Source organism: Cydia strobilella, chromosome 9, assembly GCF_947568885.1.
Source record: "Cydia strobilella chromosome 9, ilCydStro3.1, whole genome shotgun sequence".
Classification (NCBI taxonomy): Eukaryota; Metazoa; Arthropoda; class Insecta; order Lepidoptera; family Tortricidae; genus Cydia; species Cydia strobilella.
The window spans coordinates 18,067,434-18,081,710 of record NC_086049.1 but is presented as its reverse complement, the minus strand read 5'-3'; the positions used below and the strand labels follow the sequence as shown (position 1 = coordinate 18,081,710).

Genomic DNA, 14,277 nt, shown 5'->3' with positions numbered 1-14,277 from the left:
ATTGCCCTCGAGCACCTTTGTCCTCCGGGAGTCCATTGTAGACCACTATACAAATATTAGCGACATTTCTCCTGTATATATCTTTATGGCATCGAGGATGGTACAAGAGATTCATGACAGCCAGCCTTGTCTGTCTATTGAAAGTTTCGCCTCGCGTTTTAAAATATGTGTAATGCGATTTAACAAAAACGCATATTTCCCTTAAGTACAAACAAGGCAAAGGCAACATTTTTAGTTTTTTAAAAAGTGGAACGCAACTGTCATACCACTGTGCCCTGCTTATGATTCTAACGCACTTTTTCTGGATTTTAAAAGCTCTGTCAACCTCCACTGAGTTTCCCCATAGTATTAGTCCATAATAAATAAATAATAAATATATGCTGATCTTCTCCACATTGACCTCAAATAAGATAGATAGGATAGGATTATTGATATTGCACGACATTAAGATTTTATTTGTTTTACTTTCTCAGGCCCCACTACCCCCCACATCTTGGCAGGGAGTAAGAAGTGCCAAAGAAGTGAGCTCCGTCTGCTATCAAGTCAATATATTAGCTCTCGAAGTCAATGGCACGGGTAGTGAAGACTGCCTCTATCTAAACGTCTATACTCCAGACGTGAACCCACCAGAATTGCTCCCAGTCATGTTCTGGATACATGGTGGGGGTTTCTTCCGTGGAAACGGAGGCGACATGGACTACGGCCCGGAGTTTCTAGTGAGACATGACGTCGTCTACGTCGCTATCAACTACAGACTTCACATCCTCGGCTTCCTCTCTCTGGACATAGAAGAAGTGCCCGGCAATGCTGGCCTGAAAGACCAGGTCGCCGCTCTACGGTGGGTCAAAAATAATATAAGAAAATTCGGAGGCGACCCAGATAAAGTAACTATTTTCGGCGAAAGCGCCGGAGCGGCTAGCGTGACCTACCATTTGATTTCGCCCATGTCTAAAGGCCTGTTTAAAAGAGCGATCGCTCAGAGCGCTTCGCCTATCGCCCATTGGCCTCGGATAAAGCAACCGAGAGAAAAAGCTATAACTTTCGCTAGAAAAGTTGGTTTTACATCGACTGATCCACATGAGATTTACGAATTTCTCAAATCTCTTCCTGTGGAAACTACTGTCAAATTGAGCGTTCCAGTAACCATCGACGAACAAGCAATTATACCTATGTCTACTAATTTTGCCACCGTAATTGAAAAAGATTTCGGCAATGGTGAGGCCTTTTTAACGGAAGATCTGATTGAGGCTCTCGAGAAAGGCATCCACGAGGATGTGGACGTGATGTCTGGGTACACGGAACACGAGGGCATATTCGGCTTGAGGCTAAGAGGGAATAACGAAAACGTTTTCAAGTATGCTGAATTTTTGGAATTCTTCTGTCCTTTAGAGCTCCGATACCATTGCAACAAGAAACAAATACTGGAAATCGGGAGGCAAATGAGGAATCGTTATATAAAAGACGATCTGGTAACTGAAGAGAAAATTTGGGATATCATTACGTATCTGTCTTTAGAGGATTTCATGTTTGACGCGATTCGCTGGCAGAAGATTATAGCACAGAGTGGCAGTAATAAGTTTTACTTTTACAAGTTCACTTGCAAGTCGGAGTTGAACATAATGACTGACTTGTTTGGGATAGACCGGGGTCTGCTCGGGCCAGGGACGTTTGTGACCCACGCGGATGACCTCATGTACCTGTTCCCGCCGAAACTGTACCCAATCGAGGTCGCTTTGAACTCGACGGAGTTCAGAATGATTGAGACAGTGACGACGCTTTGGACCAACTTCGCTAAATACGGGTAAGTGGTCTTCATACTGTAAAACGTTGTACGATACATGTGTAAATAGGTTATTCGCAACGAGTGGCGATTAATTAAAACACTCCCTCTTCGGTCGTGTTTCGCACTTGTATCGTAATGTACTATTTTTTTAATTTTTATAATTCGACATTTAGAGACTTTATATACCACTAAGAATTATAATACTTCATTTTGAATTGATATTTGCAATTGTATTTTATAATTGTTGTTGATTTATTTATATTGCTTGTATGTAAATTGCATGTTGACGTGCAAAAGTACCCTTGTGGCCTATTTGCTAAATAAATGTTTGAGTGTGAGTCGAGTTGAAAGTACCTAAGTTAGCTCATTTTACTTAAAGGAAACATTGTTTTATTTAAAAAAAAAAAAAAATGCATTTAAAGATTTTTTTTAAATTCGCTTGTCTCGCTCAGGAATCGAACCGAATAAAAATTCCAAAAAATAAACACCCTCTTTTTTATTGTACTAGTCAATACAGTTAATGTTAATGATTACATGTCTTTAGGAAACATTAGGTCTTACACGTCTGTCGTATCGTACATATCCATAAAATTGAACATTTAGTACTCAAGAATATTTTTAAACAAGCAAAATTTAAAAAAAAATGACAAATCTTTGAATGCAGTTTTGTTTCTTTTTAAAAATAAAACAATGTTTCCTTTAAGTAAAATGAGCTAACTTAAGTTTTTAAGGCACTTTCCCTTAACTTTTACCCGACTGCCAAAGGAGGACGGTAATGTTTTTCGAGTGTATGTATGTATGTCTGTTTCTTTGTGGCCTCCTGTAGCCTAAACGGCTTGATGGATTTTGAAGTATGAGGTATCGTTAGATTCGTCTTGATCACGGGAGTATCATAGGATACATTTTACCCCGAAATTCCTACAGGAATATGTTAATTCTTCGTAAACGCAAGCCACCCACGCGTCAGCAAGCAATGAGCAAATAACTTGTTCTGCAACTCCCGTGCACCTCTCGCGTAGCGGTCTGGTAGCGGGCAAAGAAGGGCGTGGCCTGCCTTGTGGCGCGCGGTGCGTACGGAGGGGGATATTCTCGAGTCTACAACCCGAACGCGTGCACACGCACACGCATGACATGAGGGCACACGTCGTTGACGGTCGACTTTTCTAAGTGATGTTTTCGATACTTCCTCGTCCGAAGCGAAAATTATAAAGTAATAACTTGTTCTTTTTTTCAACTAAAAAGTTATAAATAAAAAATTAATTATTATAAAAAAAAAACAAAAAACCCGACTGCACACTAAAAAGAGGAAAACAAGCCCCACAAGAAATATTGTTTAATCAAATGCTAAAACCAAGCTATGGAATACCGTTTAAACAATATAAAAAATGCACTATGAAATGTGTATGTAATCGATAGTTAAATAAATAAAAACTTATTCTAAATACTAACTAAATAATTATAATTTATAAATGTTGATGGTAAGTATAGAGCATTTTTTATATTGTTTAAACGGTATTCCATAGCTTGGTTTTAGCATTTGATTAAACAATATTTCTTGTGGGGCTTGTTTTCCTCTTTTTAGTGTGCAGTCGGGTTTTTTGTTTTTTTTTATAATAATTAATTTTTTATTTATAATTTCCACCCAGTATGCTATCCCGCCGATGACGCAGCGGTTTTGACATTTGTATATATTACTATATTAAAAAAAATTGGTTTTGTTATTTAACTTAGTGTAAGTTGTGTATTTTTAATTTTTTTGTATTGTAATTTTTGACATGTTTTTAACATTAAAGATTGATTGATTGATTTCAATCTAATTTTGTCTTTAGAAACCCCACACCGGACGAAAGCCTAGGCGCTCACTGGGCCCCCTACACCATCCAAAACCAGGATTACCTGGACATTGGAGAGCAACTCGTTCCCGGCACGGAACCCGACAAGGAACACGTAGAGTTCTGGGAGGAGATATACAAGAAATACCTTCCTGAGAGAAGTTCGGGAAGGATGTGTACAGGAAACGCTCTCCTGATTGTTGGATTGTTTTTAATCAGTAAAAAGATTGGTGGTATGTAAACGATTGTTTTAGTGACTACACAAAATCCCGATATTTCCTAATACTAGCTGAGCTATCTGGTTTTTGAGGCATTTCAGGAGCTGTCCCGTACAAACGCATTATATTTCGTATATTAATGAGTTCCATCTGCGTTTCTTTTTATAAATACAGAAGTAAAAAAATATAGATTTTTAGGTTAGTAGAGGTAATAAAACGAGCGAATAATACTTTTTGTGAATCACTCATAAATACATCGATTTCCGATAACCCACGTCAAGATTAACAAGATTATGATTGATAAAACTGATAAAGATTACTTAATAAAAACAAATTTAATGTCAGTATAAGATAACTAGACTGAGTCAACACATGTCGTCATAAAGAAAGTGAGTGTTTTACCTTTTTTTGGTATTTTTTTTAAACAGACAAACACAATCGTAATTTCCAAAAATATATTTTAAAAAATCGGACAAGTGCGAGTCGGACTCGCCCACCGACACCACAGGTGACAGACAGACAAACGAACAGCGGAGCGTAGTAATAAGGTTCCGTACCCAAAGGGTAAAAACGGGACCCTATTACTAAGACTCTGCTGTCCGTCTGTCTGTCACCAGGCTGTATCTCATGAAGCGTGATAGCTAGACAGTTGAAATTTTCACAGATGTATTTCTGTTGGCGCTATAACAACAAATGCTAAAAAGTACGGAACCCTTGGGGCGCGAGTCCGACTCGCACCTGGCCGGTTTTTTACCCTTGGGTACGGAACCCTAAAAACGGGCTTCGATTGAATTACTATTAAGCATTTTTTACTTTTTCAGATGAAAATGCGTCACATATTGGTTCCGAGCGCAGCGTTATTGCTGTTTGTGGTGCAAGGGACAGCAAATGTACTAGTGGAAGTAAATGAGGGCACGCTGGAGGGAACGTATGAGCAGAATGAGTACGGAGGTTCTTTCTACAGCTTTAAAGCTATCCCTTATGCCCTACCGCCGGTTGGAGACCTCAGGTTTAAAGTACGTATCACTTTGAGTAGGTACAATAATCAGGGACATTCCCGGTGAACCACCTTAAGGGCAAAAATCGTTTAAACGTCTTGCGACGTCACAGACAGTCAGGCGATACCATAAAAGTGATGACCATATTGATGATGCACTTAAAAATGTGGGTGTAGATAAAAAAAATTAGCTCAGGTAAAGTTTATTGCCGTCCATTGTCTTTGTGACGGACGGCATTTGCACACTAAGACAACAACAACTAATAAACTGTCCCTACTACCTATTGTTTGTCTCATTTTATACCTGTTTTTACTCTTTTCATTATTAACAAAGAATCATAAATGCATCATAATTGGTTATAGAGATGGGAGGCGGAGTTTAGCTCGCTTGTAAGCATCGAGATAAAAAAAACTGAAGTGGTTCACCGGGAATATCCCCGGATTGTAATTATTACTTACTTAATTTCTTTCTGAAAAATGATGAAACGCGCCGGGTTTATTTTTGCTCAAGATATTTTTTATTAAGTTTAGATGCTTTTTATTATTAAGTCAATTGACAACAAATTTCACTGGCAAATTCGATAGATAGGTTTATCTACTTCTAGGCCACATTTGTTACTTAGGTTTTAATAAAATATAATTTAAGGTGTATGTGGAGAAGACCATTTATCAGGTAAGGCCATCTACAAACTGTTTCGTCGCTTCTAAATCTTGCGTTTGTACACATAATAAGAGTACCTACTCCACTTACAGAAGGTCCGTGGAGCAGAAGGAGCAAAGCTCTTCCTTTTCGACTATTTCATATTCATATATTTTATTGGTAATAAATAATTACATGTCAAAATAATGTAAATACAATTGTAAATAACATTCTTAGTTTAAGGTACTATTGCTAAAAAATAAAAACTGAACGAAGTATGTACGTACGTACATACTTCGTTCAGTTTTTACATATACAACTACTAGAGTTGGTGCCTTAAGACGTCTTCCCAACCTTTTATATGCTGATCTTCTTCACATTGACCTCAAATAAGATAGATAGGATCATCATCATAAACTTAAGAGTTATTCTCTTGTCGGTGGAGTATCTTCCAGCTTTCCCTACCCCTCGCCAGCTCCTTGACTTTTTGATACGACAAGACCCCTACTTTTTCTTTCACTATCTAAAAAGCTGCGTCTGGGTTTTCCTCTACCCCGCTTCCTTCCTATCCGCCCCTCCAGGATAGTTTTAAAGAAGTAGTCGTGTCGTATTAAGTGTCCAATCATTTTCCCGCGTCTATTTGCAATAGTGTTCAGAATAGCTCTTCTTTCACTCACTCTTTTTAGCACCTCCTCATTCGTTATCCTGTCTCTCCATATCCTTATTGATATTGCACGACATTAAGATTTTATTTGTTTTATTTTCTCAGGCCCCACTACGCCCCACATCTTGGCAGGGAGTAAGAAGTGCCAAAGAAGTGAGCTCCGTCTGCTATCAAGTCAATCTATTAGCTTTCGAAGTCAATGGCACGGGTAGTGAAGACTGCCTCTATCTAAACGTCTATACTCCAGACGTGAACCCAACAGAATTGCTCCCAGTCATGCTCTGGATACATGGCGGGGGTTTCTTCAGTGGAAACGGAGGCGACATGGATTTCGGTCCGGAGTTTCTAGTGAGACATGACGTCGTCTACGTCGCTATTAACTACAGACTTGACATCCTAGGCTTCCTCTCTCTGGACATAGAAGAAGTTCCCGGCAATGCTGGCCTGAAAGACCAGGCCGCCGCTCTACGGTGGGTCAAATATAATATAAGAAAATTCGGAGGCGACCCAGATAAAATAACTATTTTCGGCGAAAGCGCCGGAGCGGCTAGCGTGACCTACCATTTGATTTCGCCCATGTCTAAAGGCCTGTTTAAAAGAGCGATCGCTCAGAGCGCTTCGCCTATCGCCCATTGGCCTCGGATAATGGAACCGAGAGAAAAAGCTATAACTTTCGCTAGAAAATTAGGTTTTACATCCACTGATCCACATGAGATTTACGAATATCTCAAATCTCTTCCTGTGGAAACTATTGTTAAATTGAGCGTTCCGGTAACCATCGACGAACAAGCAATTATACCTATGTCTACTAATTTTGCCACCGTGATTGAAAAAGATTTCGGCAATGGTGAGGCCTTTTTAACGGAACATCTGATTGAGGCTCTCGAGAAAGGCATCCACGAGGATGTCGACGTGATGTCTGGGTACACGGAACACGAGGGCATATTCGGCATGGTGCTAAGAGGGCATAACGAAAACGTTTTTAAGTATCTTGAATTTTTAGAATTCTTCTGTCCTTTAGAGCTCCGATACCATTGCAACAAGAAACAAATACTGGAAATCGGGAGGCAAATGAGGAATCGTTATATAAAAGACGATCTGGTAACTGAAGAGAAAATTTGGGATATCATTACGTATCTGTCTTTAGAGGATTTCATGTTTGACGCGATTCGCTGGCAGAAGATTATAGCACAGAGTGGCAGTAATAAGTTTTACTTTTACAAGTTCACTTGCAAGTCGGAGTTGAACATAATGACTGACGTGTTTGGGATGCGGGGTCTGCTCGGGCCAGGGACGTTCGTGACCCACGCGGATGACCTCATGTACCTGTTCCCGCCGAAACTGTACCCAATCGATGTCGCTTTGAACTCGACGGAGTTCAGAATGATTGAGACAGTGACGACGCTTTGGACCAACTTCGCTAAATACGGGTAAGTGGTCTTTATACTGTACGCTTATCTCGCTCAGGAATCGAACCGACAAAAAATTCCAAAAAATTAACCCCTCTATTTTATTCTACTATTCGATACAGTTAATGTTAATGATAACATTTCTCCAAGAAACATTAGGTCTTATCTTACACGTCTGTCGTATCGTACATATCCATGAAATCGAACATTTAGTACTCTTTTAAACAAGCAAAATTGAAAAAAAAAAACAAATGACAAATCTTCGAACACAGTTTTGTTTCTTTTTTAAAATGAAACAATGTTTCCTATAAGTAAAATGAGCTAATTTAAGTTTTTAAGGCACGTTCCCTACGGGCAGGGCCCACTAATTTTTTCCACCCTGTATACTGTCCCGCCGATGACGCAGCGGTTTTGACATTTGTATACATAACTATTTTAAAAATTTTATTATGTGGTTTTGTTATTTAAATTAGTGTAGGTAAGTTGTGTATTTTGTTTTTTTTTGTATTTTAATTTTTGACGTGTTTTTGACATTAAAGATTGATTGATAGATTTCAATCTAATTTTGTCTTCAGAAACCCCACACCGGACGAAAGCCTAGGCGCTCACTGGGTTCCCTACACCATCCAAAACCAGGACTACCTGGACATCGGAGAGCAACTCGTTCCCGGCACGGAACCCTTGAAGGAACACGTAGAGTTCTGGGAGGAGATATACAAGAAATACCTTCCTGAGAGAAGTTCGGGGAGGATGGATACAGGAAACGCTTACCTGATTGTTTAATTGTTTTTTATCTGTAAAAAGATTGGTGGTATGTAAACGATTATGTTAGTGACTACACAAAAACCCGATATTTCCTAATACTAGCTACTAATTTATATGTATGTATTTATATTAATATATATATTATATGTATATGTATTATATGTGTATTTATATTATAATATAGGCTACCTGTAGCCTATATTAGTATTAGTATTATAATATATTTACTTGTGTAATAATTGAACCATAATTTCACTTTTCTATACATAGTGTTCGCTTGTCTGTTATTTTTAATTGTCTACTCTCAGTTGCTCAAAGGTTGACTGCAAGAGATCCCTTACAGGGATAAGTGCGCATTTGTACATTGTATACTTTCTATTTAATTGTATATCTTAACCTGTCTTATGTGCAATAAAGTGTTTACATACATACTAGCTGAGCTATCTGGTTTTTGAGGCATTTCAGGAGCTGTCCCGTACAAACGCATTATATTTCGTATATAAGGTGAGTTTCATCAGCGTTTCTTTTTATAAATACAGATGTAAAAAAAAATATAGATTTTTAGGTTAGTAGAGGGAATAAAAAGAGGAAAGTTATTTAGTTGTTAAAATAACAAGTTACCTAGGGAAAGCTATATCATTTGTAGCGCAGCAGTGACACGACACAATTTTAATCATTTGGTTGCCATTAAAACTGCGTCTACCCACCAAAATTAGATTTACTTGCCACCAAAATTGTATATCCACAACAAAATTAGATATGTCAATTTTGGTGGCATTAAGCAATGTAAATTACCACCAAAACCACCAAAATTGATGCACCAAAATTAGAACCATTGCATACGAGTATATTTAAAAGTAAACCGTATCATTCACTTCAGTTTCAAGTTTATATTTTAAGACAGAAACTATAAACATTGTTTAAATACAGTTCACACAAAAACAACTACTTTTCGGTCATTAATTAGATACACCACCAAAATTGCAAAAAAAAGTATTTCGTTGAAATAATCACCCGACTATAGCTATAAAAACTCAAATTTTACTTGGGTGCTTGGGTAGGTACAAACAGCAACACTCTTAACTGTCCATAAGTGGACCTTATTACAGAAGGCATAATGTCCAGGTCCACCAATGGACAGTTAAGAGTGTGGGCCTTCTTTTTGTGAATCACTCTATTACAGAAGGCATAATGTCCACCAATGGACAGTTACGAGTGTGGGCCTTCTATTTGTGAATCACTCCATTACAGAAGGCATAATGTCCACCAATGGACAGTTAAGAGTGTGGGCCTTCTTTTTATAAATCACTCTATTACAGAAGGCATAATGTCCACCAATGGACAGTTAAGAGTGTGGGCCTTATTTTTGTGAATCACTCATAGATACGAGTACATCCATTTCCGACGTCAAGATTAACAAGATTACGATAGATAAAACTGATAAAGATTACTTATTAAAAACAAATTTAATGTCAGTATAAGATAACTAGACTGAGGCAACGCATGTCGTCATAAAAAAAGTGAGTGTTTTACCTTTTTTTCGTATTTTCTTTTTAAAATAGACAAACACAATCGTAATTTCCAAAAATATATTTATCATCGTTTCGCCGGAAGACCAGCGCTGACTTTAGAGTTTAGGGTTAGCATTATGCTGGTGCGGGATCATTTTTTGTAATATTTACGTTTGTATGAAATATAGTTTGCCATGTATAAATGAAATGAAATGAATAAATGAATGAACGGGCTTATTAATAACGAGATTATTAAAAATCGGACAAGTGCAAGTCGGACTCGCACACAGGTGATAGACAGACAGACAGACGAACAGCAGAGCGTAGTATTAGGGTCCCGTTTTTAGGGTTCCGTACCCAAAGGGTAAAAACGGGACCCTATTACTAAGACTCTGCTGTCTGTCTGTCTGTCACCAGGCTGTATCTCATGAACCGTGATAGCTAGACAGTTCAAATTTTCACAGATGATGTATTTCTGTTGCCGCTATAACAACAAATACTAAAAAGTACGGAAACCTCGGTGCGCGAGTCCGACTCGCACTTGGCCGGTTTTTTACCCTTGGTCACCTGGTAACCTAATCCTAAAAACGGGCTTCGATTTAATTATATACTATTAAGCATTTATTTTTTTTACTTTTTCAGATGATAATGCGTTACATGTTGGTTCCGAGCGCAGCGTTATTGCTGTTTGTGGTGCAAGGGACAGCAAATGTACTAGTGGAAGTGAACGAGGGCACGCTGGAGGGAACGTATGAGCAGAATGAGTACGGAGGTTCTTTCTACAGCTTTAAAGCTATCCCTTATGCCCTACCGCCGGTTGGAGATCTCAGGTTTAAAGTACGTATCACTTTCAGTAGGTACAATAATCAGGGACATTCCCGGTGAACCACCTTAAGGGCAAAAATCGTTTAAACGTCTTGCGACGTCACAGACAGTCAGGCGATGCCATAAAAGTGATGACCAATATGGCACTTAAAAGCGTGAGTGTAAATAAAAAAATTTGCTCAGGTAAAGTTTATTGCCGTCCATTGTCTTTGTGACGGCCGGCATTTGCACACTAAGCTGACGACAACAACAACAACTAATAAACTGTCCTTACTACCTATTGTTTGTCTCATTACCTACCTGTTTTTAATCTTTTCATTATTAACAAAGAATCATAAATGCATCATAATTGGTTATAGAGATGGGAGGCGGAGTTTAGCTCACTTGTAAGAATCGAGGTAAAAAAATCTGAAGTGGTTCACCGGGAATATTCCCGGATTGTAATTATTACTTACTTAATTTCTTTCTGAAAAATGATGAAACGCCCCGGGTTTTTTTTATGAAGTAAATTGACAACAAAATTCACTAGCAAATTCGATAGATAAGTTTATCTACTTCTAGGCCACACTTATTTGTTACTTAGGTTTAAATAAAATATAAATTAAGGTGTATGTGGAGAAGACCATTTATCAGGTAAGGCCATCTACAAGCTGTTTCGTCGCTTCTAAATCTTGCGTTAGTACATATATTAAGAGTACCTACTCCAATTACAGAAGGTCCGTGGAGCAGAAGGAGCAAAGAACTTCCTTTTCGACTATTTCTAACCGAATTACGTACATATACAAATACTAGACTTTACTAGAGTTGTTGCCTTATGACGTCTTCCCAACCTTTTATATGCTATCTTCTCCACATTGACCTCAAATAAGATAGATAGGTAGGATAGGCTTATAGATATTGCACGACATTAAGATTTCATTTGTTTTATTTTCTCAGGCCCCACTACCCCCCACATCTTGGCAGGGAGTAAGAAGTGCCAAAGAAGTGAGCTCCGTCTGCTATCAAGTCAATCTATTAGCTTTCGAAGTCAATGGCACGGGTAGTGAAGACTGCCTCTATCTAAACGTCTATACTCCAGACGTGAACCCAACAGAATTACTCCCAGTCATGTTCTGGATACATGGCGGGGGTTTCTTCAGTGGAAACGGAGGCGACATGGATTTCGGTCCGGAGTTTCTAGTGAGACATGACGTCGTCTACGTCGCTATTAACTACAGACTTGACATCCTAGGCTTCCTCTCTCTGGACATAGAAGAAGTTCCCGGCAATGCTGGCCTGAAAGACCAGGCCGCCGCTCTACTGTGGGTCAAAGATAATATAAGACAATTCGGAGGCGACCCAGATAAAGTTACTATTTTCGGCGAAAGCGCCGGAGCGGCTAGCGTGACCTACCATATGATTTCGCCCATGTCTAAAGGCCTGTTTAAAAGAGCGATCGCTCAGAGCGCTTCGCCTATCGCCCATTGGCCTCGGATAATGGAACCGAGAGAAAAAGCTATAACTTTCGCTAGAAAATTAGGTTTTACATCCACTGATCCACATGAGATTTACGAATATCTCAAATCTCTTCCTGTGGAAACTATTGTTAAATTGAGCGTTCCGGTAACCATCGACGAACAAGCAATTATACCTATGTCTACTAATTTTGCCACCGTGATTGAAAAAGATTTCGGCAATGGTGAGGCCTTTTTAACGGAAGATCTGATTGAGGCTCTCGAGAAAGGCATCCACGAGGATGTGGACGTGATGTCTGGGTACACGGAACACGAGGGCATATTCGGCTTGGTGCTAAGAGGGCATAACGAAAACGTTTTTAAGTATGGTGAATTTTTAGAATTCTTCTGTCCTTTAGAGCTCCGATACCATTGCAACAAGAAACAAATACTGGAAATCGGAAGGCAAATGAGGAATCGTTATATAAATGACGATCTGGTAACCGAAGAGAAAATTTGGGATATCATTACGTATCTGTCTTTAGAGGATTTCATGTTTGACGCGATTCGCTGGCAGAAGATTATAGCACAGAGTGGCAGTAATAAGTTTTACTTTTACAAGTTCACTTGCAAGTCGGAGTTGAACATAATGACTGACTTGTTTGGGATGCGGGGTCTGCTCGGGCCAGGGACATTCGTGACGCACGCGGATGATCTCATGTACCTGTTCCCGCCGAAACTGTACCCAATAGAGGTCGCTTTGAACTCGACGGAGTTCAGAATGATTGAGACAGTAACGACGCTTTGGACCAACTTCGCTAAATACGGGTAAATGGTCTTCATACTGTAAAACGTTGTACGATACATGTGTAAATAGGTAATTCGCAACGAGTGGCGATTAATTAAAACACTCCCTTCGGTCGTGTTTCGTAATGTACTTTTTTTTTTTTTTTTATAATTCGGCATTTAGAGACTATGAATTATAATACTTCATTTTGAATTGATATTTGCAATTGTATTTTATAATTGTTGATGATTTATTTATATTGCTTGTATGTAAATTGAATGTTGACGTGCAAAAGAACCCTTGTGGCCTATTTGCTAAATAAATGTTCAAGTGTGAGTCGAGTTGAAAGTACCTAAGCTAAGTTAGCTCATTTTACCTTAAGGAAACATTCTTTTATTTATTTTTTAAGAAAAAAAAACTGCATTTAAAGATTTTTTTTTAATTCGCTTGTCTCGCTCAGGAATCGAACCGAATAAAAATTCCAAAAAATAAACACCCTCTATTTTATTCTACTAGTCGATAAAGTTAATGTTAATGATAACATTTCTCCAAGAAACATTAGGTCTTACACGTGTCGTATCGTACATATCCATAAAATCGAACATTTAGTACTCAATTTTTTCCACCATGTATGCTGTCCCGCCGATGAAGCAGCGGTTTTGACATTTGTATATATTACTATATTAAATTTTTTTAATTATTTGTTTTTGTTATTTAATTTAGTGTAAGTTGTGTATTTTTAATTTTTTGTATTTTAATTTTTGACATGTTTTTGACATTAAAGATCAAGATTGATTTCAATCTAATTTTGTCTTCAGAAACCCCACACCGGACGAAAGCCTAGGCGCTCACTGGGCCCCCTACACCATCCAAAACCAGGACTACCTGGACATTGGAGAGCAACTCGTTCCCGGCACGGAACCCGACAAGGAACACGTAGAGTTCTGGGAGGAAATATACAAGAAATACCTTCCTGAGAGAAGTTCGGGGAGGATGGATACAGGAAACGCTCTCCTGATTGTTGGATTGTTTTTTATCAGTAAAAAGATTGGTGGTATGTAAACGATTGTTTTAGTGACTACACAAAAACCCGATATTTCCTAATACCTACTAGCTGAGCTGGTCTGGTCTGGCTTTTGAGGCATTCCAGGAGCTTTCCCGTACAAACGCATTATATTTTGTATATTAGGTAGCAAGAAGACGTCCTATTGGACGCCCCAGGTATCGCTGGTGCGACATGGTGGAGGCGGATCTGCGCGAGCTTCGAGTCACTAATTGGCGAGAGGTCGCACAGGATCGAGAAAAGTGGCGCTGTCTTGTGTCGGAGGCCAAGTCTCATTTTGGGTCGCTGAGCCAACGGAGTAAGTAAGTATATTAGGTAAGTTTCATCTGCTTTCCTTTTTATAAATACAG

General features: G+C 38.8%; 3 protein-coding genes across 3 annotated transcripts in view; 2 read left to right on the top strand and 1 right to left on the bottom strand.

Annotated features, from left to right (window-relative positions):
* LOC134744469 (cilia- and flagella-associated protein 52) overlaps positions 1-8,967 on the bottom strand; it is a 34,061-nt gene extending 25,094 nt beyond the window's left edge. The window contains exon 1 of the mRNA XM_063678286.1: positions 8,930-8,967. The gene's annotated coding sequence lies outside the window, so the exon portion shown is untranslated. The remainder of the gene's footprint in view (positions 1-8,929) is intronic.
* Positions 645-1,805, top strand: LOC134744470 (cholinesterase 2-like). The gene has a single exon (XM_063678287.1). It carries the CDS (start codon positions 645-647, stop codon positions 1,803-1,805), a length of 1,161 nt encoding a protein of 386 aa, XP_063534357.1.
* A 1,500-nt stretch (positions 8,968-10,467) lies between the features above and the next one.
* Positions 10,468-13,926, top strand: LOC134744004 (juvenile hormone esterase-like). The gene is made up of 3 exons (XM_063677637.1): positions 10,468-10,656; positions 11,581-12,905; positions 13,683-13,926. Exons 1-3 carry the CDS (start codon positions 10,468-10,470, stop codon positions 13,924-13,926), a joined length of 1,758 nt encoding a protein of 585 aa, XP_063533707.1.
* The last annotated feature ends 351 nt before the right edge of the window (positions 13,927-14,277 follow it).

Excerpts from the sequence above, each read along its gene's own strand:
- LOC134744470 (XM_063678287.1), top strand. The coding sequence starts at position 645 with ATGTTCTGGATACATGGTGGGGGTTTCTTCCGTGGAAACGGAGGCGAC.
- LOC134744004 (XM_063677637.1), top strand. The coding sequence starts at position 10,468 with ATGCGTTACATGTTGGTTCCGAGCGCAGCGTTATTGCTGTTTGTGGTG. Across the intron at positions 10,657-11,580 it reads TTGGAGATCTCAGGTTTAAA|GCCCCACTACCCCCCACATC; the intron begins GTACGTATCACT and ends TTATTTTCTCAG. Across the intron at positions 12,906-13,682 it reads ACCAACTTCGCTAAATACGG|AAACCCCACACCGGACGAAA; the intron begins GTAAATGGTCTT and ends TTTTGTCTTCAG.